General features: G+C 34.7%; 2 protein-coding genes across 3 annotated transcripts; one reads left to right on the forward strand and one right to left on the reverse strand.

Moving 5' to 3' along the window:
* Positions 1–9,120: 9,120 nt before the first annotated feature.
* On the forward strand, positions 9,121–13,590 carry LOC107851240 (ras-related protein Rab11D). The gene is made up of 2 exons (XM_016696188.2): positions 9,121–9,861; positions 12,949–13,590. The coding sequence occupies exons 1-2, from the start codon at positions 9,629–9,631 to the stop codon at positions 13,388–13,390; spliced, it is 675 nt and encodes a 224-aa protein (XP_016551674.2). The 5' UTR covers positions 9,121–9,628; the 3' UTR covers positions 13,391–13,590.
* A 737-nt stretch (positions 13,591–14,327) lies between these two features.
* On the reverse strand, positions 14,328–25,562 carry LOC107850803 (RNA cytosine C(5)-methyltransferase NSUN2). 2 transcript variants are annotated; one of them, XM_016695567.2, is made up of 15 exons: positions 25,211–25,562; positions 23,496–23,584; positions 22,311–22,377; positions 22,090–22,205; positions 20,546–20,612; positions 20,386–20,434; positions 20,185–20,270; positions 19,764–20,029; positions 19,602–19,657; positions 19,119–19,204; positions 17,909–18,001; positions 16,532–16,856; positions 15,616–16,448; positions 15,088–15,322; positions 14,328–14,785 (listed from the first exon to the last, which is right to left on the reverse strand). In XM_016695567.2, exons 1-15 carry the CDS (start codon positions 25,415–25,417, stop codon positions 14,538–14,540), a joined length of 2,823 nt encoding a protein of 940 aa, XP_016551053.2. In that variant the 5' UTR covers positions 25,418–25,562; the 3' UTR covers positions 14,328–14,537. The 2 variants fall into 2 exon arrangements, with proteins under 2 accessions (XP_016551053.2, XP_047256627.1); XM_047400671.1 differs by lacking the exon at positions 25,211–25,562 and adding an exon at positions 24,740–24,804.
* Positions 25,563–26,148: the final 586 nt, after the last annotated feature.

Genomic DNA, 26,148 nt, shown 5'->3' on the forward strand with positions numbered 1-26,148 from the left:
TTTGCTGATTTGATGAACTTGATTTCGACTTGTACTTGAATTCAAGGGCCTTTGAGATTGTTCTTGAATCTTGTAGTGTTGATCTTGAATCTTGATGAACTGATCTTGAATGCTTGTATTTGTAGAGAAATCTGGGGTGTTTGATCTACGAGCTCTCTCTTGCTTCTTGCTAGACTTGTTGGTCCTCTTAGGGAGTAAAGACTCATGATAAATATAAACTTCCTTTGACCAATCAAATTTAAGTAACATGGTCATGATAAATATGAACTTTCTATGGCCAATCAGATTTAAGTGACGTGGCACCTTTTATGAATTTTTAATTCACTAGGCCTGCTGCATCATTTTGACATGTGGCATGTTCCCATTGACTCATTCACTTGACTTGACATGCCACATCATTCTATACGAGACACTCAATTGGGCCTCTATGACATGATAATATCTTGGATTTAGCAATGTGGGCTAATCATTTGTAGCCCAAATCAATGGGCTAGCTCAATTAAAAAAATTAGACTTTAATTAAATCCATACATAAGGGCAGTCCGGTGCACTAAAGCTACTGCTATGCGCGGTGTTTGGGGAAGGGTCCCACCATAAGGGTGTATCGTACGCAGCTTTACCTTGCATTTCTGCCAGAGGCTGTTTCCAAGGCTTGAACCCATGACTTTCTGGTCACATGGCAGCAACTTTACCAGTTACTCTAAGGTTCCCCTTCCAATATTTTGACTTAAATCCATACATGTTTTGACTTAAACAATTCATTCAATTAAATTCATATCCAATATTTATTTGGGAATAATATATTTTGAATTTAATACAATTCGAATTTAGTACGGATTTTAATTTAATAAAATTTTGCTACCCACAAAATGCCCCCTACTTCAAAGCTGATCGAGTGTATACTTTAGAGACTAGGCTTGAGGTATGATTATTTAAACATGTTTCGTTCATGCTTCAAAGATTTTCATACATATGAACACCTCATTATTATTTGAAAAATTTTAAGTTGAACCTTATTGATATCGCCTCTCAAAAACTCTCTTATTCTTTTTCTTGAATCTCTACACGTAAGACCCATTGGTGAGGCATGATAATCAATTTCAAATAATTTTTGAAAAAAATTATTTTACCGCCTTAGTTAACTAGGAATAAAACTCTTTCAATTTGAATTTGTATGGGAGAAGGAAACAACCTTCAATTTGAATTTTTATTGGAGATAGAAACTCTTTCAATTTGAATTTGTACGGGAGAAGAAAACAACCTCTAATTTGAATTTGTATTGGAGATGGAAACTCTACCAATTTAAATTTATATGGAAGAAGGAAACGACCTCCAATTTGAATTTGTACGGAAGAAGAAAACAACCTCCAATTTAAATTGTATTGGAGATTAGAACTCTTCCCATTTAAATTTGTATTGGTGAATGAAACATTCATCCTACAACTCTATAAAAGGATGTAAGGTTTCCCACTTTTTCATTATCAATTTTGGAGTTTTCAAGCGATCAATAATATTGAGGTAATTTCTTTCTCTCCTACTTTTCTATTATTTTCATCACTTTTTTCAGCATAATATGTTAGTGGTAGAAAATTCATATCTCATTGTAGAAATATCGAAATCATGAATTTTTAATGTTCCAAAAATTAGACTTCGAGATCTACCACATAGTTAAAATTCAGCTTTAAATTCCTTCAATATAATTCTCAATAATTTTTTAAGTTAGCCCTAAATTTTATCATCCAGAAAATTTTAGATCTGCGCACCTCTACTAAATTTTCATATCTCGATGTAGTAACGACGAAATCATGAGGCGCTTGATTTTTTTGAAACTAGATTCAAAAATATATATCATATCCAAAATTCATTATTTAATACCTTCAGAATTATTTTAGACAAAATTTTAAAGTTGACTTTAAATTCTGCCATGCTGAAAATTTCAGATCTGCACGCCTTTACTGAAACTTTCATATCTCAAAGTAGAAAAGATGAAATCACGAGCCGCTTGATTTTTTTGAAACTAGACTTGAAAATATATAATATATCAAATATTCATGATTTAATACCTTCAGAATTATTTTAGACAAAATTTTGAAGTTGACTTTAAATTCTGACATGCTGAAATTTTCAGATTTGCACGCCTTTATTGAAACTTTCATATATCAAAGTAGAAAAGACGAAATCATGAGCTACTTGATTTTTGTGAAATGTGACTCGAATATATATAATATCTCTGAAATTTATGTTTTAATATCCTCAGAATTATTCTAGATTATTTTTTTGGTTGCCTCTGCATACTGATACGTTTTTAATTTCAGGTTTGCGTAGCTTCACGAGACAAATCGTATCTAGGTGTGGGAAAGTTAAAATTGTGAGTGGCCTTTTCTGTTGGAAAAATGACTCTAATATTTACAACACCTTATGCAGGCAAGAAAACTCAAGGGTGCAACTTGATCCATCTTTGATGATTGAGATACTTATCATATTTAGGTGCGCATTCCTTCTTTTTCCTCTCATTTTTTTTTTTTACTTTGTGTAGATGAATGACAAGCTCTTGTTCAAGATAATGTATTTTTTGCAAAGGCTATAATCTTATGGTGAAAAGAGATAGATACTTGTCATATCCTTAAGAAAAGGTAATTTCATGGTAATCTTACGGTGCATGGGGATGACTATTCATCCTCGCCCTAAGAAAAGGTAATTTCATGGTAATCTTAGGGAGCACAAGGATGGCTATTCATCCCACCATAAAAAAAAAAAGTTAAGGTAATTTCATGGTAATCTTAGGGCGCATAGGGAAGGCTACTCGTCCCCATCATAAGAAAAGGTAATTTTATGATAATCTTACAGCGCATAGGGATGGCTACTCGTCTCTGTCATAAGAAAAGGTAATTTCATGGTAATCTTAGGGTGCATAGGATGGTAATCTTAGGGTGCATAGGAACGGTTACTTGTTTTCGCCATAAGACAAGGTAATTTTATGATAATCTTACGATGCATATGGATGGCTATTCGTCTTTGCCATAAGAAAAGGTAATTTTATGATAATCTTATGGTGCATAGGGATGGTTATTCATACCCGCCATAAGAAAAGGTAAGGTAATTTCATCGTAATATTAGGGCGCATAGGGGTGGCTACTCATCACCGCCATAAGAAAAGGAATTAATCTTACGGTGCATAGGGATGACAACTCATTCCCTCCATAAGAAAAGATAATTTTATGGTAATCTTACGGTGTATAGGAACGACTTAGTCAAGATTCATTTGTACCTATTGTTGTACACCATAAATTTAACCCTTCTTCTTTTCTTTGTAGTTTGGGGAGATGGTAATTTCCAGACACTACACCTTTCCTTCCACCAGATCCAAGTATTTTGTAGTCAAAACTGAAGGTGGGGCCCAGTAGACTCACACTCCATTGACTGGTTGACATGCAAGTTCGTGGCCTTTTTTCAAGAATCCATTTTCAATGACGAATTGGACATCGATAAAAACCTCTAATTTCGATCAGTCATTCAAATTGTTCTCTCTTCAAGCGTCAGATCATCATTATGCAAATATTGCAACTACACTCTAAGATTGGGTCATCGTATAACTTTAGGAGAGATACGTTGGGGAGCCATGATGACACTTGAGGGAGAGTACCATCACATTCCTAGGTATTAGGAGTGGACCAAAGATATACTCGGTAGGAGTCAAGAAATTTTGAGTAAGGTATAGATTTATGATGTCGTTTATGCATCACTTTTTACTTATGACCGTAACTAAAACATATTTCAAGCATTTTGTAAAGCTTAATGCCCCAAGACAAATAAACTTCTCACATCTGTCGGGGAACTATCTATTTCTTTATGGGATTGACATGTTCTTGGAGGCTTGCCAATTCAGGGCATTCTTAATGAAGAAGTAGTGCCTGAGGCCAAAGAACTTATGGGATTAGATGTAAAAAAAGGTAAGATATGTTTCTCAAACTTGTAAGTACTTATTTGCGGCCTTTAATAACCTTCGAGGTTCTAGCCAAGAAGTATCATTAGCGAAAGTATGGCCCTGCTCCACCAAGACAAGAAAAGAAATTCGCTCATCCTGAATTGATGCACAACCCTAGCGAGGTTTTGCCTCATACACTAAGATGGTCACATGTCGATGAAAAGATATTTTCTACTCTTGCGGTGAACCGTGATAAAAGAGATGACACATATCTGGCAGCTTTCTTGTCTTGTTGGTTGTGTGCTTTTGTTTTTACAAATACGGGAGGTGACTTCATTCTTCCTGGGACTTTCAAGTTAGCATGCATAATGGTGAGTGGGCGGATGGTCGACCTTGCAATACCTGTACTTTCTGGCATTTATAGTGGACTAAACAAGATATATTCTTCAACGCAACTCAATCAAATCAATGTTTGTTTTCTTATTCACTATGTGTATGATTAGATTGTTAATTATTTCAGGATCCATTATCCATTTGTTAGTGGGCCGTTTGTTCTCACTATGATTATATACTCCGGAGAAGGTAGTGTAAATTATTTTGTCAAAAATAATGCAAGAAAATATATTTGTAGTGGAGAGAACGTGGTTTGGACTTCTACCATGTAGGAAAAAATTCACCCATACTTTTATGTGGATAGTGAGAATGCCCCAGCATTAAAGACGAGCTACTTTAAGAGTATTTGTTTCAGTTATCTCACACTTAGATGCAAAAATTCATTTATCATTGAGCCATATAGTCCACATTGTTTCAGCCGACAGTTTGAATTTTATCAGAATATTTCAGGCATTATGAAAAATGGCATTCACAATGCCTCTTTAGAAAAAGGACTAACATTTTGGAGGATTTGCACATTAAGTCGATCATCCTCACGAGCAACTTTTCCTTCAACTTGCCTACTGCCTAGAATATTCTGATAATATCCAAACTGTCAGCTGAAGCGATGTGGACTATATGGCTCAATGGTGAATGAATTTCTGCATCTAAGTGTGAGATAGCTGAAACGAATACTCATAAAGTAGCTCGTTTCCAATGCTGGGGCATTCTCACTATCCACATAAAAGTAAGGGTACATTTTGTCCTGTATGGTAAAAGTCCAAACAACGTTCTCCCTACTATGAATACATTTTCTTGCATCATTTTGGTCAAAATATTTTACATCGCCTTCTCCGGAGTATATAATCTAGTGGGAACAGACAACCCTACTGGCGAATGGATAATGGGTCCTGAAATAATGAGCAATTCAACCATACACATAGTGAATAGAAAAATAAACCTTGATTTGATCGAGTTGCAATAAAGAAGATATCTTGTTTAGTCCACTATAAATACTAGCTAGTACCGGTATTGCAAGGCTGACCATCCGTCCACTCGCCATTATGTATGCCATCTTGAAAGTCCCAGGACGAATGAAGTCACCTCCGGTATTTGGAAAAACAAAAGCACATAACTAACAAGACAAAAAAGTTGTCATATATGTGTCATCTCTTTTATGGTGGTTCACCCCAAGCTCAGAAAATACCTTTACTTCAGCATGTGACCATCTTAGTGTATCAGGAAAAAACCCGCTAGGGTTGTGCGTCAATTCAGGGCAAGCAGATTTTTTTTCCTGACTTAGTGGAGCAGGGCTGTACTTTGAATGTTTGTTGCACCAGAATGTTATCCACTCGCTGAATGATACTTCTTGGCTAGCGTCTCGAAGGTTATGAAAGGCCGCAAATAAGTACTCACAAGTTCGAGAAACATACCTTACCTTTTTTACATCTAATCCTGTATGTAATTTGTCCTCAGGCACTATCATAAAGAATACCCTGAATTGGCAAACCTCCAAAAACATACAAATCTCATAAAGAAATAAAAAGTTTCCCGACAGATGTGAGAAGTGTATCTGTCTTGGGGCACTAAGCTTCACAAAATGCTTGAAATATGTCTGAGTTATGGTCATAAGTAAAAGTGATGTATAATAATCGAGACAACAAAAATACTGCAACAATTGATTTATTGATTTCAATGTGAGTGTTACAATCTCTATGAATCCTCCGATTCGCCTTTTCAAATATGAATTCAAGGGCTTCGAGCTTGATCTTGAACTTGAACTTGATTTGTGAACTTGATGGATTTGATCTTGACTTGTGCTTGAATTCAAGGACTTTGGATCTTGTTATTGAATTTGCGGTCTTGATCTTGAATCTTGATTTATGGATTTGATGAACTTGATCTCGACTTGTGCTTGAATTCAAGGGCTTTTGAGGTTGTTCTTTAATCTTGTAGTCTTGATCTTAAATATTGATAAATTGATCTTGAATGCTTGAATTTGTAGAGAAATCTGTAGCGTTTTGATCCACGAGCTCTTTCTTGCTTCTTGCTAGCTTGTTGGTCCTCTTTTCTAAATTATGAAACCCTTATTTATAGTTGTAGGGAGTAAAGAGTCATGATAAATATAAACTTTCTTTGATCAATCAGATTTAAGTGACATGATCATGATAAATATGAACTTTCTTTGACCAATCAGATTTAAGTGACATGGCACCTTTTATGGGTTTTTAATTCACTAAGTCTGCTGCATCATTTTGACATGTGTCATGGCCCCATTGGCTCATTCACTTGACTTGGTATGCCACATCATTCGACACGTGACACTCAATTGAGCCTGTAGGACATGATAATATCTTGAGCTTAGCAAAGTGAGCTAATCATTTGTTGCCCAAATCAATGGGCTAGCTAATTAATTCAATTAAATTAATCTCCAATATTTATTTGGGACTAATATATTTTAAATTTAATACAATCCAAATTTCGTATGAATTTTAATTTAATAAAATTTCGTTGCCCACTAAGAAATATCAAAAAGAAAAGAAAAAGAACCAAAAAAAAGAAAATGACACCTCAACTTAATAATTCCATTTCTTGTTCCTTGAAGGTATGCTGAACCCTGATTTATAATTTTTAAGTTATTTTTGTTATTTTGATTTAAACATAACTATTTAAAAACATTATTTTTTTCCTTATTCGAAAACTACAGAAGTACTTTAAAACTATTCTAACTTAAACACCTAAAATAAAGGGGAAAGGACAGAAACGACACTTCAAATTAAACTATTTCAATGAAAATGGTCATAGAATTTAAATTCCACTTTCTAGCCATTTCAATTTATTGGCTTGTTCTATACTGTTTCTACACACCTTCTATACAGTTTTTATACAAATTTTATACGTATAAATGTTCTATATGAAAATTATACAATTTTGATACATAATTTATATAATAACTGTACATTTTTTTTACACGTTTTATACAACAATTATATAATTTTTATACGCTTTCTATATATATATATATATATATATATATATATATATATATATTGTACATATACCTATTTGATAGAACTATACAATTTCTATACATATATCTTATATAGATACATATTCTATTTAATGATTATATCGTTTTTATATAATTTAATTATTATTTTTAAACAATAAAAAAAGCAGAATATTTAATCAATTAAAAAATTTATAGCAAAAAAAATTTGAAATATTTAAAAGGGCAGAATTGTCCAAGTTGAATATTGTATCAGTATTATATATAAACTGTATCAGTATTATATATGGACTATGTGGACGAAAATGACCCATATTGAGAAAATTTGGAAATGGCCATAAAATGGCATTTGTTGACTCGACTGGACATGATATGTCCAAATGCCCAAACTTGGGCTATTATTTTTTAAAACTAAAAACTACATAAACACACAACTTATATTTTCAATATTACAAAAAATCTCAACTCCTTAAACTTATTACAAAAATCTCACATATACACAGAATATTATGTATATGTCGGCTATATTATGTATATTAATAGGGAGTGAGAACAAAGTAATTAAAAAATTGAAGAGGGTGTAATTATCTTTAAAAGATTGATATTTATGTTATATATATTTTTTAAAAAGCTCATAGAGTGCCCTTTCCAATACAAATAAGCCCATTAGGGTCGTGTGGTTTACCGATCAAATTATTCTACAATTATAGCTCTGAAACTATAACTCGAAGACTAATTTTATTCCTTCTGAAAAATAAGACAAAATAAGTTAAAATTTATAACGTCAAACATAACACAATATAAATTTAACTTCAACCTTAATCTTAAATATCTCATTTTATCCCGCGTATCATAATAATAGCTTAATCTATACTTAAAGTAATAATAATTGCAGATTTTATCCACACAATAACAAAGTGACAGCAAAAGCCTAGTTAATACACAACCAACATTTGTTCACCTCCCTTTCTAGTTCCTGCTCATTTTCTCTTCCATTTTCTTTGATTTAATCATAGTGTATGTTAATAAAGTTTTTGCTATGAGCTTCTAAATAGGCATTTATAATGAGTTGAATATGTCCATCCTTGAATTGGTAGCTTCTAAATATGAAAATTCTTCGAAAATAGTTATAAATTCATAATATATTTTGTTGATAGTAGTAATATTATTGAAATTTTACGTTTTGTTCAAAATTTCAAAATTCTAAAATTATTTTATTCAATATACTTGTCTTTAAATCAAAAAATTTATAACCCGAATCAAAGCTCAAAATAGATCAAATGAGAAATAATATAGCATTCGAAGCCTCAAAAATCTAGACCCACCACTAGATATATTTATTTCCCTTCTGTCCTATATTAATTGATCACTTTTCATTTTATGTTATCTTAAAAAATTATAAATGATACTCTTTGTCCATATTAATGAACATATAGATAAGTCATGAAAAATATTTATAAGGCATGTGAGTAGATATTATTGAAACTTCTAAATAGTATATTAGCTGTAGGGGTAAATGAAAAATATTTTAATTAATTTTATCTTAATTTACTATGCCATCAAATAATTTGAGACATATTTCTTTTGTCTCATATTAATTGGGCATATTTTATTTTATAAAATAATTAAAAAATCGTAATTTTACTAATTCATTCCTTGATTGAGAACACTTAAAAAAAATTAATTAAAAGAGTAATATAAAAAAATTAGTTAACGCCTTCTTGATTTGGTAGATTACCTACTAAAATGGAATAACTATTTTTAGTAAGATGACCAATTAATATAAGATATATATTTTTAGCAATGATCAAATAATTTGAGATATATATTTTTAATAAGATGTTTAAGGAAGAGTAATACCTTAGTCTATAATAATTGAGATTTCTTGATTTAGTAAGTGATTAGTCTATACTTAAGTGATAATAATTATAGATCTTTCGATTTATTAAGTGATCAAATAATTTGAGATATATACCTTAGTCTATACTTAAGTGATAATAATTGCAGATTTATTGATTTAGTAAGTGATTAGTTTATACTTAGTGATAATAATTATAGATTTTTCGATTTATTAAGTGATCAGATATATTTTTAGTTGGATGTTCAAGAAAGAGATATTATTAGTGTAATACCTTAGTATATACTTAAGTGATAATAATTGCAGATTTTGTTCACACAATAACAAAGTGACAGCAAGTGCCTAGTTAAGATACAGCCAACATTTGTCCCCCTCTGGCCTCTGTGTTTTCCTCTCTTTCCATTTTCTGCTGATTTTACTCACTGAAAATTTGCTTTTCTTTGAAAGCAAAAAAAAAAAAAAAATGGCAAGTGGGGGTGGTTATGGAGATGCAAGTCAGAAAATAGACTATGTTTTTAAGGTTGTTTTGATAGGTGATTCAGCTGTAGGGAAGTCACAAATGCTAGCTCGTTTTGCAAGAAATGAGTTTAGTCTTGATTCTAAAGCAACTATTGGTGTTGAATTCCAGACAAGAACACTTGTAATTCAACATAAGTCTGTTAAAGCTCAGATCTGGGATACTGCTGGTCAAGAAAGGTATATGGAGTTTCCTTTTTGATCAAAAATTGCTTCTTTTTAGTTCTTGATTTGTTGTAATAATTATTGTTATGTGAAGTTATAACTTTTGGATGATTAGAAAGGAATGGGCAAATGGGTGTCAAAGAGAAAAAGTTGTTTTGATCTGCAAATTTTAGTGCCATGTAAAATGATACAGAGGGTGTGGGGTTGCTCAAAAGTGATTCTTCTTTTAGTTTTGATTGTTTTGATATAAGTATTTTTAAGTGAAGTTACAACTTTTTGATGAGTAGAAATGAATGGGAAAATCGGTGTTATAGAAGAAAAGAAGTTGTTATGATCTGCAAGTTGTTAGTACTCAAAATTGAATCTTTTTAGTTCATTCTTGTTTTGCTGTAAGTTTTGTTAAGTGAAGTTGCAAGTCTTGATGAGTAGAAATGAATGAGCAAAGAAAGTTAAAGAAAAAGTTATTTTGATCTGCAAATGTTAGTGCCATGTTAAATGCAAGGAAGGTGGGGGTGGGGTGGAGGGTGGGTTGCTGTAAGTATTGTTAGGTGAGTTCACAACTTTTTGATCAGTAGAAATGAATGGGGAAATGGGTGTCAAAGAAAAGAAGTTGTTATGATCTGCAAGTTCTGCAAGTTGTTAGTGCTCAAAAATTGGGTCTTTTTAGTTTTGATGCAAGTTTTCTTAAGTGAAGTTACAACTTTTTGATGAGTAGAAGTGAATGAGAAATGGGTGTTAAAGAATAAAGAGTTGTCTTGATCTGCAAGTTGTTAGTGCCTAAAATTGATTCTTTTTAGTTCATTCTTGTTTTGCCGTAAGTTTTGTTAACTGAAGTTGCAAATTTTTGATGAGTAGAAATGAATGAGCTAAGTATTAATGTAAAAGCTGTTTTGATCTGCAAATGTTAGTGCCATGTTAAATGCAAGAAAGAGAGGGGGTTGCTAAAAATTGGTTCTTTTTTAGTCTTGATTGTTTTGGTGTAAGTATTGTTAAATGAAGTTCACAACTTTTCGATCAGTAGAAATAAATGTCAAAGAAAATAAGTTGTTAAGATATACAAGTTGTTAGTGCTCAAAAATTGGTTCTTTTTTAGTTTTGATTGTTTTGATGTAAGTTTTATTAAGTGAAGTTACAACTTTTTGATGAGTAGAAATGAATGAGAAAATGGGTGTCAAAGAAAAAGTTGTTTTGATCTGCAAATGTTAGTGCCATATAAAATGCAAGAGAGGGAGTAATGTTATCGTTGCTGGTAATTGGGGGTGGGGGTTGCTCAAGATTGATTTTTTTTTAGTTTTGATTGTTTTGGTGTAAGCATTGTTAAGCGAAGCTATAACTTTTTGATGATTAGAAATGATGAGAAAATGGGTGTTAACGAAGAAAAGAAGTTGTTATGATCTGCAAGTTGTTAGTGCTCAAAATTGAATCTTTTTAGTTCATTCTTGTTTTGCTGTAAGTTTTGTTGAAGTTCGCAACTTTTTGATGATTAGAAATGGATGAGCAAATGGGTGGTCAAAGAAAAGAAGTTGTTTTGATCTACGAGACGTGCTCAAAAATTGAAAATCTTTTTAGTTCTCTTATTTTGCTGAAGTATTGTTAAAGTTCATAACTTTTAGATGATTAGAAATGAATAAGAGAATGGCTGCCAAAGAAAAGAAGTTGTTTTGATCTGCAAATTGTTTGTGCTCAAAAATTGGTTTCTTTTTTAGTTTTGATTGTTTTGTTGTAAGTATTGTTGAAGTCCGCAACTTTGATGATTAGAAATGAATGAGGAAATGGGTATGTGATTTCTTCCCATCTGTCCTAGCCTTGGTGGACAGAGGTGGAGTTACCTGGTACGTGTTGCTAGTGAGAGTTGACATGTATCTTGTTGCTTTAAAATAAATGAATGAGGAAATGGGTGTTCAAATAAAACATTGTGATGGGTTTTCGCTCAAAATTGATTCTTTTTAGTTTTCTTGTTTTGTAGTGTTGTTATTGATGATTAGGAATGAATGAGAAAATGGGTGTCAAAGGGAAAAAGTTGTTTTAATCTGTAAGTTGTTGGTGCTCAAAATTGTTTCTTTTTAGCTCTCCTGTTTTGAAGTATTGTTAAAGTCGCGACTTTTTTATTACTAGAAATGAATGAGAAGATGGTTTTGATCTTTCACTTGTATATTCAGCGGCCAAGTTGCTTCTTTTTTACTTCGGATCGTTTTGCTGTAAGTTTGTCGATTTTTAGTTACAAGCGTTGAGCTAGAATTTTGAGCTTTATGAGTGTGTGATTTTAGAAAAAATGCAGTTTATTGGGTTCTTGAGATATTTTTTATACATATTAATTGGATTTTTTTAGCGGAAGTACAGGATTTGATCTAAAGGCGTTGGGTTCTGTCCAGCGTGTTAGGCGAAGATGTAGCTCTGCCGCTGTGTAGTTATCGATGGTTGATTGGTTGCTTTCTCTGCCATTGTTTTTGAACTAACTGATGTTGGCCTCCTTTTAAAAAAATAAAAGAAAGATGGGTTTGGTGTAAGATTACATAAAAAGTATTGTCTAATCGAAATCTTGATGGTTAAAGATGAATGAGAAAATGGGTGACAAAAAAAATTGTTTTCGATCTGCAAATATTAATGCCATATAAGAATGTAAGAGAGAGAGAGAGAGTACTTTTTTCCGGGGGAGTTTTAAGTTGCGAAGTTTAATGAATTGCGTGCTTGTTGTTATTTAATGTTGTTTTCTTCACTTTGATCCGCCCTTTCTTGTTCTTTTGCTTTGTGTTTGAAGCTGTTTGAATCATAAATGTTTGGATGTTTGATTGATTTGTTTGCGTTTGAGCTGTACATTCTTGAATTTGGAGTTCCATAAATCCACTTCCTTTCAAGTAGATCTCAAAGGAATTCTTTTAGTATTTCAACTAGTAATTATTTTGTTATTCTTTTTGAGACTGACGAAAAAGGAAAGAGTGTCACATCGACTGGGATGGACGGAGGGAGTAATATTAATTCCTTTTGATTTATAAGTATGGTGCTTGAATAAGCTCTTTCTTGGCTGACTGGCTGGACACAAAAGAAGGTTCAGAGTCGTAAAAGCTTATATGTAACTCAGTCTTGCTTTGTTGTTATGATCAGATATAGAGCTGTCACGAGCGCGTACTACAGGGGAGCAGTTGGAGCGCTGTTGGTTTACGACATAACAAAACGTCAAACCTTTGATCACATCCCACGTTGGCTTGAAGAGTTACGTTCGCATGCTGACAAGAACATCGTGATTATGCTGATCGGAAACAAAACCGATCTTGAAGATCAACGAGCTGTTCCTACCGAGGATGCTAAAGAATTTGCACAGAAAGAAGGATTGTTCTTCTTGGAGACATCTGCGCTGGAGGCTAGAAACGTCGAGGACGCCTTCTTAACTGTTTTGACAGAGATCTTCAACATTGTGAACAAGAAGAATCTCGCCGCGGGTGATGATCAATCAAATGGTAATCCTGCTTCTTTAACTGGAAAGAAAATTCTTGTACCTGGTCCTGCACAAATTATCCCAGAAAAGAAGGCATGTTGTAGATCTTGAGATGTTCAATTTTTTCTCAACAGCAAAAAAAAAGGAGGGATCTTGATATATTGGGATTTCGAGTTTCTGTTTCATTCTTTGAGTGTTGTTAGATTTCAAAATTCATATCATAGTAATTCTTGAGTCTTTTTGTTTATATAAGTATGATGTTAGTTTTGTACTGTTTTAATGAAAGGAAATGGTTATATGGTTGCTTTTTACTGGTAATATTATATTTAGTGGTTTAACTTGAGCCGAGGTTCTATTAGAAACACTCTCTACCTCGTAAGGTGGTAGGGGTAAGGCTGCATACACGATACCCTCTTCAGACGCGTGGAATTTCATTGGTTCTTGTTAATGCTACATTGATCTAGTCACTTTGTGAATGCAAGGGATTGGTTTAGTTAGAAAGGGAGGACAGAATATACAACAAACCCAGTGCGGTCTGGGGAGGGTGAAATGTACGCAGTCCATACCACTATCTCCGGAGAAGTAGAGAGTCTGTTTTCGATAGACTCTCGGCTCAAGACAAAAAATAATAATCAAAGTCTATGACAGAATATACAAGATCTCAAATGTACCTAACAGAGGCCCTCTATACAGCATGACAAAAAGGACAGCAAAGACATAATAAGACCCATACATGTGAAAGACTGTCCAAACAACTTACACTGTCTTCATTTGTAACAAAATAGTGGATGCTCATTTGTAATATATGAAGACATCAAAAAGTTGGCTGCATCAATGGGACCAATAGATTCCCCATATCAAATGATCAAACAAGAAGAAGATGATGAAGTTTTTCATGTGTGCACCAAGATTCCTCGGAAGGAAGACTAAAAAGGCAGCCCGGTGCATTAAAGCTCCCGCTAAGCGCAGGGTGTATGCACACGTTACCCCTACTCTGAAGGTAGAAAGAATGTTCCAGATGGACCATCGACGGAAAGTGGAAACCAAATTTAGGCTCAATTGCCAAAAGATGCATATTGATTAAAAATTTAAAAATACACAAATAAGAGGATTCTTCAAACCATCTTCATCTAAGAATTATCTTTGCAGATGTATTGAATAAACTTTGAGTAACCTACAACAAGCAATTACTAAATTCATAATCATGGTTAACCTATAACAAGCGTCCAAAATTGTGATTGTTATAATAGGAGTGTTCTCATGGTTGTTCTATGTTTTCTTTAGCTTCATCATCAACTAGTTCAACAATTTCATCTGCTTTGTTAGTTGATGGCTTGATTTCTGGCGAGGATGCTTTTGTTTCCTCCGCCACACTCATTGACATCCTTTCAAGAAGTTCTTGGCAATCAAGAGCGGTAACCATTACTGAGATATTAGCCCTGCCTCTCCAGCATCCTATAGCAATAGTTGATGGATCTGCTTGAGCTTCCGACAGCGTCTTATTTTCTGCAAGAAACATCAACCAAACTTAAGCAAAATGCAAATCAATGAGCATTTTTTTGAGGAAATGAAGAATAATGTGGAGGCATTTGGTCGATGTTTGGTTGAAGTCAAAAAAGAGTATTTGACCTTGAAGTGAATGTTTGGACATCAATTTTACTTGAACAAATCGTTCGAAATTTTGTGCATGAAAACTATGGTTTTATTTGAAATACCAAAATTTAGTATTCACAAAACTAATGGCCAATCTTCAACCTGTTAATAATGACTTCAGTATTTGTGAGTCATGGCAAGGCACTAGAACTAACCTTTGTTCAGAACGACGACACAACAACCCATCAACAGCTGTGACGCCTTTTCACCAAATTCAGCATCCACGAAATCACCAAATTTAATGCTCTTGTACTGCAAAAGATGCTTGAAGTCTGCAGGAAATGCGTATAATATTTGTTTGGTTATATGTGGCAACATTAATGGCAATCCTTCAGATGATATGCGGAATATACATGGTGCAGATGCACCGTCTTTTGATGTTTGGCGCTCCTGCAATGTGGAAAGGAACAAAGGTATAAGGTCATCTAAATGGTGCAATAGGCAGGAGGATTGAGAAAAGAAAGGCCCTCTATCTTCTCGATCCTACCTTTTTAAGAAAAAAATACCAAAAGAAAGGGTGGGGATTGCGGCTTTTGCGATTGCACTAACCCAAACTGGTTTGTAATAGAGGCATTATCATTGTTGGTGCAAGTTTTACTATCAAGGAACAATGCCTATGAAGAGAAGTGTCAAAATTATCAAAAATCCCGCAAGAGAAACAAATGTCAGATTTGGAGACTTACAAACATCTTGAGCCCAACTGAAGCTATTTTAAGCTGCTGACCAGCTAGAAAATTGAGATGCAGAACTTCCTTCACAGACTTTGACACATAATAAATTCTCTTCACATGGTTCATGTCGCTATTCCTTGTAATCAAATGTCCTTCGAATAGAAAGGATTCCTTGATACCGTAGAAATCCTTTATCTTACCCACAACAGCCTCCTCCTTGTAAAATATAACCGGGTCAACCCCTCTCCACTTGCCTTGCATTTGTAATTTTCTTTTGCCTCTAGCAGTCTCGGGCTCAGCTCTTAAATCAGTTGAAGGTTGAGTTTCCTCTTTATCAGCTTTCTCCAATATACCACTGGGCTCAGTATTCAAAGCAGTCTCGGGCTCAGCTCTTATATCAGTTGAAGGTTGAGTTTCCTCTTTATCGGCTTTCTCCAATATATCACTGGGCTCAGTATTCAAAGCAGTCTCATCTGTTCCATTGCCAGCATCATCCATAGTTGCATCTTGGCTACCAACAGAATCCACTGGCTTTACATCCTCGGTGTTTTCATCTTCTTTGACCTTAGTTGTCACACTTTCAGCTTGAATATCAGCATCATCCATAGTCGCATCTTGGCTACCAACAGAATCCACTGGTTTAACATCCTCGGTGTTTTCATCTTCTTTGACCTTAGTTGTTACACTTTCAGCTTGAATATCAGCATCATCCATGGTTGCTTCTTGGCTGCCAACAGAATCCAATGGCTTGACATCCTCAACATTCACATCTTCTTTGACCTTAACATCACTGGAACTCGACTTCCCTCGCGAAGACACAGGTTTCTTCTGCTGAAAGGCTGCAGCTGCAGAAACGAACAAATGGAATATAATCCAATCTACTGAGTAATGGACTAATGACCCATGGATAGTAAATCTTTAGACTTACCCGGCAAAGGAGAGAGCTTTTGAAAGACAGAAATAAAGAAGGCTCCACTATTCTGATCATGAGGCACTATCCTCATACAGCGTTCCAGCGGCAGAGTAGAAACTTCCTCATCTGAGATTGTAGCTGCAGTTGTAGGATTCTCCAACGCCGCGATGCCATTACCATTATTTCCACTATCAGACAATTGGTCTCTAGTTGCATCATCATTCTTCTCAGATGCATCCACATAGGTGTTGCCGGAGGGGAACATCCCTGGAACAATTGCATTTCTACGGCACTCAGGAACATCTTTGTAAGAAGTCCACCACGCTCCTTTATCTCGAACCTGTGCATACAGATAAGAAAACGCCAAATCAAATCATGCAGTATGAAGCAATGGGACCTGCCTAGAACATGGAATTGGAATGTTTTAAGAACTCATTTCAATCACTGTTTATACTCCTGCCCATGCTATTAAAAGATCAATAGAACTTAAAAATACAGACAAGATCACTGAAAAGTAGTCAATTATATCATGCGATCACCTCCTAGCATTCTTGGTATCAGTACAACTGTACAAGAATCATACAACATAATACTCATTGTCCCAATCTGTTTGACACTCTTTCCGTTTATGTCCTTCCAAAGATTGAGACGTTCCTATATTAAAAACTAATTATGTAATTTTTACATTCTCACTGTTACATTAACATGACCGGTTTATAGGGTCATAGCTTGGCACTTGGAATACTGTTGGTATTTTATGCAATATAAGCCTGCATGTCAACAGTCTTTGTATTTTTCTTTAACACCACGCCTAGTCAAACACCGCCAAGCAAATTGGAATTGTGGGACTATTAAATTTTATATTCCACCAACGGAAATAATGACATAAAGCTGTGTGAAACACAGAAAGAAAGTCCCATGTTCGTAAAACAAATTTCAAATCCTTACCTCCCTGAATGTGGTTTAAGCTTCATGCATGTGAACTATTAGAAATTATAGACAAGAGGAATACTCAGCCTTGACCAAATATCTCATGAACTATTTCATACCAGAAAAAGGAATATATTCCAATCTTAGTGTATCAAGGTTCCTGTGGTCATATTGATTTTCTCCCCGAAATTTCTCACCAGATATAGATTATTATGTGAGACTCGTAGCATCATGAACTTGATAAACACAAAAATCCCACAATCATGTAACTTTAGATGAAAAAGGAGATCATTCTCTGGATACACAATGCATCTTCAAACACCACTTAGGCTCCTTTTGTACATATTGTGGGGTGGGGTGGGGGTGGGGTAGGGGATGGGGGCCACAAAGAACCCAATCTGCTAAATCACATAACATGGAGAAAAGAGATGAAGGTTAAGGATGATTTTTGTTCTACCACACCTTCCATTTTTTAAGACCTGGTCTGCGAACAAGCTGAGGAAGCTCACTGGACACATCAACGAGTTCAACGGACACCCCACATCTCCGCAAAACCTGCAATATCAAAAGACAGTTTGGTAGGAGGCACAGCAAGTTTTAAAGTACTTGAATTCCAAGGCAACACGCATACATAATTACATATATTTGTGTGTGCATGTATGTAATGTATGTGCAAGCTCTGTTTCCCAGGAAAAATTGTACTGATAAATCATCAGCCGTCTGTAGTGTCACAAGAAGCAAGAAAACATGTTGCAATGGTTGCAACACTCGTACAAAACGTTTAACTACTAAGTTAAAGAAGCTTTGCCCATCTTTTGATAAAATTGTACAACACCAATCAAGAAGAAGCCCAAGTACTTCTCATGAAACCTTTACTATATACCAAGCAATTCTCCTGGTAGAATAAATCATATGTTATGGACTACGAGGGTTATTAAAGGACTGAAGTTAGACAGTTAGCCATACTAACGAATCAAACAGAAAGTGAGCGTCATATCAACAGTCAACATGAAAACAATACGAGCAATACACGAATTCAAATAACCAGAAGGTGGGGTTTGGTATAAACTGAAAGGAAGAACTTCAGCATGGCACTTTGACAACGAGCAAATGCTAGGACCTAAAGCTTCAGTAGAGGTTCCTTTTCCCTAGTCCCCCACCCCCACCCCCACCCCCACCCTCTCCCTCTACCACAGTTAACCAAGACCAGTCACTTAATGATTTTCTTTCTGGCGGAAAACCCTTTTCTCTCAACTTAGTCTCATCCTCCTCTAGGGGGTATTAGTGATATGCTCTGCGGGAACTGCGTTGTATTAGGCTGTCTGTCTTCTTGTAGTTGAATCTCCAAGCTTTGGAATGCTCCATATTCAACTATAGGTCTGATGTTTAGCCTTTAATCTTGTTACAAATCTGTATGTCAGTGGAAAATGCGGAGAACTACTAGTGTTGGAGAACCTAAATTATTGAGTATTGGATTGAGAAGGTCCTAGATGGAGCGACACCAATCGGGATTTATAGAACAGACTCCCACTATCATGGGATTGTGGCATAGTTGTAATTGTTGAATAAAAGTGTAATATAAGCAACGAAATGTTAATTGATACGGCAGCATTTTTCTCTCTTTTTAAATAAGGGAAAAACAAATATGCCAGAATTCTTCCTATTGAGTTACCTCAGCAACCACTGCCTCATTCTCAATGGGATTCATCGAGCAAGTTGAATAAACCATCCTTCCACCTACTTTAAGCAAAGACAATCCTGCAATATGGTTTTAAACCAATCATGTATCTACAGAAGGCGATTCAGAAAGGTAATAAGATATCACGTAGCATTGTATAAAGATTATATACAGAAAACCAACAATTCCACAGTCCCAAACTAATTGGGGTCGGTCGGTTATATCGATCCCCACTAACCATGTTTTTCCATTTAAATTCATGTCAGGCCAGCATGATACAAAATAAAAGTAAATCGTAACGAGTATTACAAGTAATAAAAATATAAGTGCTAGAAGTATTACAAAAAGGAGTAATTAGTAAAAAAAAATGTTAGAAATAAGAAGAAACTGAGAAATGCAGAGTGATGTAAAATTGTATCTTGATGAGTGTAACAGAGACTAGTGGGTGGAGAGAGAGAGAGAGAGAGAGCAAGGAACCTCGCATTGCTATCTGAATCTGTAGCCCATGGAGACCATTACCATTTCCAGCATTCCTGTATGATGCAAACATAAAGGGGGAGGGGGAGAAGGTGGAAATTAGAAACCATCACATGCAGTAAAATGAGAGTGATACGGACTACAATAGTACGTAACAATTACCATTTCCTCCATATATCCGGAGCCTTCCGCAGAGTGCCATCACCACTGCATGGAACATCACACAAGACACGATCAAACTGAAGTTGATTAATATCTAATTCACTCACTTTTTGTGTCTCAGAACCATTTGCACAATTTCTATCTAAACGACAGCTTGGGAAGTGCTGCGCTTCATGGTTTGTGACGATCAAGTTGGCAGTAGACATTCTCTTTGTTTGATGAATAAGAAGGTTACACCTTTGGACATCAACATCATTAGCTAAGACCTATATCAAGCGTCATTCCAAAAAGAACCAAGACGATGTTACAAAGGTGCAGATACTTCACATGAGAAAAAGAAAGATTGGACATTTGAAAAGGCAAACAAAGAAGCTGCGTGGGCATCCATGACTTGAAGGGAGGGCTAAGGAAGGAAGAATACCATTCCACTAGGTAATGTCCCAGGTTCAGCCAAGTGGTGTATCATCTCAAGCAACTGAAATGTTTTCGAACCGGGAGCTGCGCACACTGCATGATTATAGGAACACTCAAATACATAAAGCATTCAAAATGAATATGTAAAAATAACCTAATTAGAAGATAATATGCAATTGTAATTTAGAATCCGTATAAAATAACTTACTGTCAAGAGCAAAATGATCCGGGCGTACATCCAGGAACAGCGGAGGAACCTGAGTCAAAGCAGTCACAAGATGAAGTCAATAAAAGGAGAAACATCAAACAAATCTACAATGGGATAGTCTAACAAGGAACATAGAGTGATGAAGGTAAACTTGACCAACCATGCTAACAGCCTCCTGTCTCGTAATGTTTCCAATTTCATTTTGTAGCTTCAAGAACTCATGGAACCTGAAAGTTTAAAAATATGACCTTAAATTGTTTATCAGAAATAATCAGGAGCTGTCTTCTATTATAGATATCAGTTTAATGTGCACTATGCAGTTCGAAAACTAAATGCAAAAGCAAAATTTATCTCTGATAGTAATGTAAGATACCATTTGTGCTGTCAGCAATGAGTTTCTTTCTTTTTCTTTTTCTTTTTTTTTGGATAAGCCGCAAAAAATTTAGTAATCCCTCCATCCTATTTTGTTCAAACTACTTTCTGTTGTAAGTCCGTCCCAAGATATTGAACTCTTTATTTTATTTTTTTAATATAACTGAGAAACCCCAAGGGCTAGTGGTGAACAGTTTGAAAAATGGTGGATCATGAGCACGCCTATCGGTCCTTATCCACTTAAATAATGGGTTCTAGTGACATGCACCGAACCCAAAATACACTCTTACCACTAGTCTGAAGCCCCCGGAGCAAGTATTGATCTCTTCATTTAAGTAGCAAGATTATTTCCCTCCACCAATATAGAGTAATATAAAGTGATACTGCATATTTTTCTTTCGAGGTTTGATATGACATCTTCTCAACAAACTTCTTTTCTACTATGTCAAATTCAAATCCTCGGTTTTAATTATCCTCCACTAAAGTGCATAAAATACACAAACAACTCTTAAACTCTGTGAAAGTCGAGAATCCAATGAAACCGGCACTATCAAAAGGGGAGGTCAGACTCGAAAAAGGACATCAGCAAGTTTTATTACCAGCATCCGCAATAGAGGAATAGACTGCTTTACGCGCTCATATTCAGATTCTTAATAGCAACTTCATCTTCACTGAAGCAAAAATCAAATAAGCATCGTTTTCTACCAGAATAATACCATCCATCTGTTTGTGTAAGCAATTAACGATTCATTCGGAACAACATCCCATATTTACCAATATAATTGACACCACATTTATGTAGCAAGAGAACAATCAATAACTAAGACAGTTTCAAACTGAGCCCATCAGCCGCAACTGAAACCTTTCTGGACCCAGAATTTTTAAGTATTATAGATTTAAAAAGTCAAATAAGATGAAAGCTTGTGGATATTCTGTAGTCCTTTGACAAGAATATCAAATGTTAAAGATGCTTTTTAGAATTCACGATGGTCATAAACGATGACAAAGGTCACCTGCATGGGCTCATGAAAAATTATATGGTAGAAATGCAGTAAATAAGTGACTTGGTTGAAGAAATGGCCAGAACAGAAATTTTGAGGGAGAAGGGGAACAACAAACATTTTCAGGTCCATTTACAAAGATATCAAGAGTGTATGGAAGTAGAGAGCTAAGTACCAAGTTTAGCAGTTAGCACTTCGACAACAATCATTTCGAGAAAGCCATGTACAACTCTGTCACGGCGACACGAACCAATAAATGATCGCTCACTAGACAATAGAAAATTGAGTCTACAGAAAGTTAAAACATATTAATAGAAAATGCATCACTAACCTCTCAAGTACTTGGTTTTTCCTCAGCTGGTTACGTGAAAAATTAGACTGCCAAGCAAGATTCTCTGGATACCAAGGTAATGGTTTTATTCCCTCGATCTCACTCCCATCTACACCCTGAATCATACTTAAAATTAGAAACAGTAAGCCATACCCTCTAAAACTGCATATGTAATGCAGGAAGTTCATAAATGAAAGGAAAACATGATTCAGCTGATCAACCTCTGCCTGAATAGATTTCATAAAATCGTTCTCCAACTTGGTCCGAATATCCTCATAGCACTGGGTACTGCAACGTTAACAAAATGGGAAGTTCAATAAAATTTAATTTCATCAGAAGTTGCTTTCTTCTTAGAGTTATAAGAACTTTTGATAAGAGTAGGTTACAACAAACAAGTTTACTTAGTGAAGCGGGAGGATTTGCTACATTTAGCCGTTACTTAGAGCAATGTGCTATCTTTTAAGATTTTACACGAAGCACCTCACGTAATAAGAAGAGATGACATTATGTTATCACTTATCACAGATACATACTAATAGCAGCAGCACATAGCCACTCTCAACAACGTGCACTTGTCATGCAATCCTGATAAAAGGAACATGTACATCCACCACCAAATTTGTATTACAAAGTTAAAAGACATTGTACCATCGAAAGCACACGAAAATTTTTTTTGAAAGCACAAGAATTGAAGCTTCACAGACTGTGCAATTAGAGCTTGTGAAAACGTTGCATATAAAAGAGAAATGCCCAAAGTTCAAAACTTTAACTATATGTTTCTTTGGTAACTGTGGTGTCTGGGCCGGCTTTTGCACACCTTGACTAATTCGACGGGATACCTGCCACCTCCCACCAGGACAAGTACTAGGTAACTCTTCTATCCACCAAGACTAGGATAGATGAGAAGAAATCACCTAGTGTTTTTGTCTCCACTAGGATTTTGAACTGAGACCTCATGGTTCTCACCCACTTCATTGACCACTAGGCCACACCCTTGGGTGCAAAACTTTAACTAACATTTTTCTCTCAATTTTTGCAACATAAAAAATAAGTAGCTTATTTTCGATCAAAATGCACAAAATCGAAGACTTGTTCAAATCCAATCAATCTAAAGCCAAAGACAAACAAAATAAAATAACGAACATTCATTAAACTACAATAACAAAAACTTAATCCCACAAAGTATAGTCCGGGGAGGGTAGGTGTATGCTGACCTTACCCCCACCTTGGAAGTAGAGAGGCTATTTCCAAAAGATCCTCGGCTCAACAAACATTCATCAAACTATATTTCAATTATATTCCTTACAGTTCCATCAAGATAGAAATCAAAGCAAATACCATCAAGAAGCAAAAGAAGATACAAATGGGGCAGATTAATTAAAACTAAAAACTGGATAAACAGAAACCTGGAGTTGATCCTGAATGCAGCAGGCAAAGGAGTTCTGAGAGACCCAATAAAAGTATCCCACTCTTCCGTTGGCACTATTCCTTGCTCCTACAAAATAAAATTACTCAAACCCCATCACTCAAGAAAAGATAATTAGTTTTTCCATGCTTCACACTTAGCAAGAATTAAAATTTCGTAATCATTTGACAAGGCCTAATACTAAACAACAATTAATATCAAGCATTGGCATTATGATAAAATACCTCACATCGAACATTGTTTCTTAAGAGGCATGGAAAGTTCAAGGAGATCGAAGTTACTACCGTATAATACTCAAACCCCGTCAAGCAAAAATACTCACATCCCACATACAAAAAAGACAATTGTTCTAACTTATAATACTCAATGGAGTCAATCCCGTCACTCAACTAAACGTATAAGCATATATCCACATCTCACATACCAAAAAAAGACAACTTTTTCACCTTATACTCCCTCCACTCCAAAATACTTGTCACGGCTTTCTTTTTTTGAGAGTCAAAATGATATAAACTTTAACCAATATTTTAAGATAGTATTTTTTCCATAAATCTCAATATACTCCTAGCACTTTATGCATAGTTTTTTAATATCTAAATTTTAATTTTAAAACATTGAATTAATCTACTCTAGTTTAGATTTAAAAATTAGGCAAACAACATAAATCCTGACGGTTTGGAGCTTAATTACAAAAAATCCCGACATTTTGCATAATTACTGAAATTCCGATTTGGATCTCTCAAGATGCATAATTAGCTCGCGACACATCCAACGAAGATACATTTTTTCCTTTATAAAGTTACATAATTAGCTCTCGATACATTTTTTCCAACTTTAGGTCTGACGAGATACATAACACATCCAACGAAGATACACTTTTTCCTAAGTAAAGATACATAATTAGCTTCCGATACATTTTTTCCAACTTTGGGTCAGTCGAGATACATAATTAGCTCCGGATACATAAGTAAAGATCCATAATTAGTTGGGATTTTTGTAATTACTTTGTCAGGATGGAGATTCGTGTAAATATGGTAAGTTAAAGGTGTATATTTATGTTATTTTTCCTTAAAAATTAGTCAAAATTAACTCTCGACAAGCAAAATATAACAACTACTTTGAAACTTAATCAAATGGGAGTAATACTCAAACCCCATCACCCAACCAAACATATAAGCAAATACCCACATCCCAAAAAACCCCAAGAAGATAACATCTTTTTACCTTGTAATACTCATCAAAGGCAAGATTTTGAGTGGCGAAAGGTTCCCAATGTTTCTTACTAGGTTTTCGAGATGCATAATACATTCAACGAAGATATATTTTTTCCTTTGTAAAGTTACATAATTAGCTCTCGATACATTTTTCGATTTTTCGTCTGTCGAGATACATAATACATTCAACGAAGATACATGTTTTCCTTAGTAAAGATACATAATTAGCTTCCGATACATTTTTTCCGACTTTAGGTTAGGTCTGTCAAGATACATAATTAGCTCCCGATACATCCAAGTTAAAGGAGTATATTTATGTTATTATTCCTTAAAAATTAGTCAAATTAACTCTCGACAAGCAAAACATAACAACTACTTTGAAACTTAATCAAATGGAATAATACTCAAACCCCATCACTCAACTGAACATATAAGCAAATACCCACATCCCAAAAAAAAACAAAAAGACAATATCTTTTACCTTGTAATACTCATCAAAGGCAAGATTTTGAGTGGCAAAAGGTTCCCAATGTTTCTTACTAGGTTGTTGCTCTTTGTTGCTGACATCATTAGTAGTAACAACACTGTCTGTCTGCTCAGCATCATCGTGTTTGCTTCTTTTCCATACATTTTCTCTGTTGTGTCTAAAGTGTTTTCTTTGAGTCCTTGACCTTCCTCTTCCACCCATCTTTCTTCTTCTTTGGCTGCTGCTGCAAATTGAAAGGAGAGGGGGAAACTGAATAGTATTTTTTGTTTGGGGGTTTATTTGGTAGAATTGAAGAAATTTTGGGCTGATAAAGTACTGGGCTTAAAAGAAGAAAATAACTTTCATTATGGCCCAAAAGGTTGTGAAATTCTCCCATTTTTGGGAAAATTTCAGAAATAGCAACTTTGTAACCTTAATTATAAGCATAAATTACAAAAACTAACAACCTTAAGATATTAATTACAATTAATAACAACACTTTTTTAAAATTACAATTTATGTTAAAACTAGCAATATTTTGACTTTTCTAGAGTTAAAGCACGTGAGCTCCACCAATTGTTTTTCTTTTACCTATTTTCAAGTAATTTACTCTATTTTCAAGCAATTTACCTATTTTTGGATTCCACCAATTGCTTTTTCTTTACCTATTTTCAAACAATTTACCTATTTCAATTTCCTCCATTCTAACATCTTTTTTTTTTCAAAATCGCTATTTGCTCTCTAATTTCGAATAAACTTGTTCCCCAATAATTAAGGGAAGATGATTTTACAGTTAATGCATGTTATTTTTTTTTCATATAGCTTTTTTTTTGTAAAATAATTTCGACATTTTTCAATCTTCTTCTACGAATTGTTTTTTTTTTTTTGCGGTTTGAAATTTTTGGAGTTACGCGATAATGTCAGTACATACAAATCGTAGTAGTTCAGTTAGT

This window comes from Capsicum annuum, chromosome 12 (assembly GCF_002878395.1).
Source record: "Capsicum annuum cultivar UCD-10X-F1 chromosome 12, UCD10Xv1.1, whole genome shotgun sequence".
Taxonomy (NCBI): domain Eukaryota; kingdom Viridiplantae; phylum Streptophyta; class Magnoliopsida; order Solanales; family Solanaceae; genus Capsicum; species Capsicum annuum.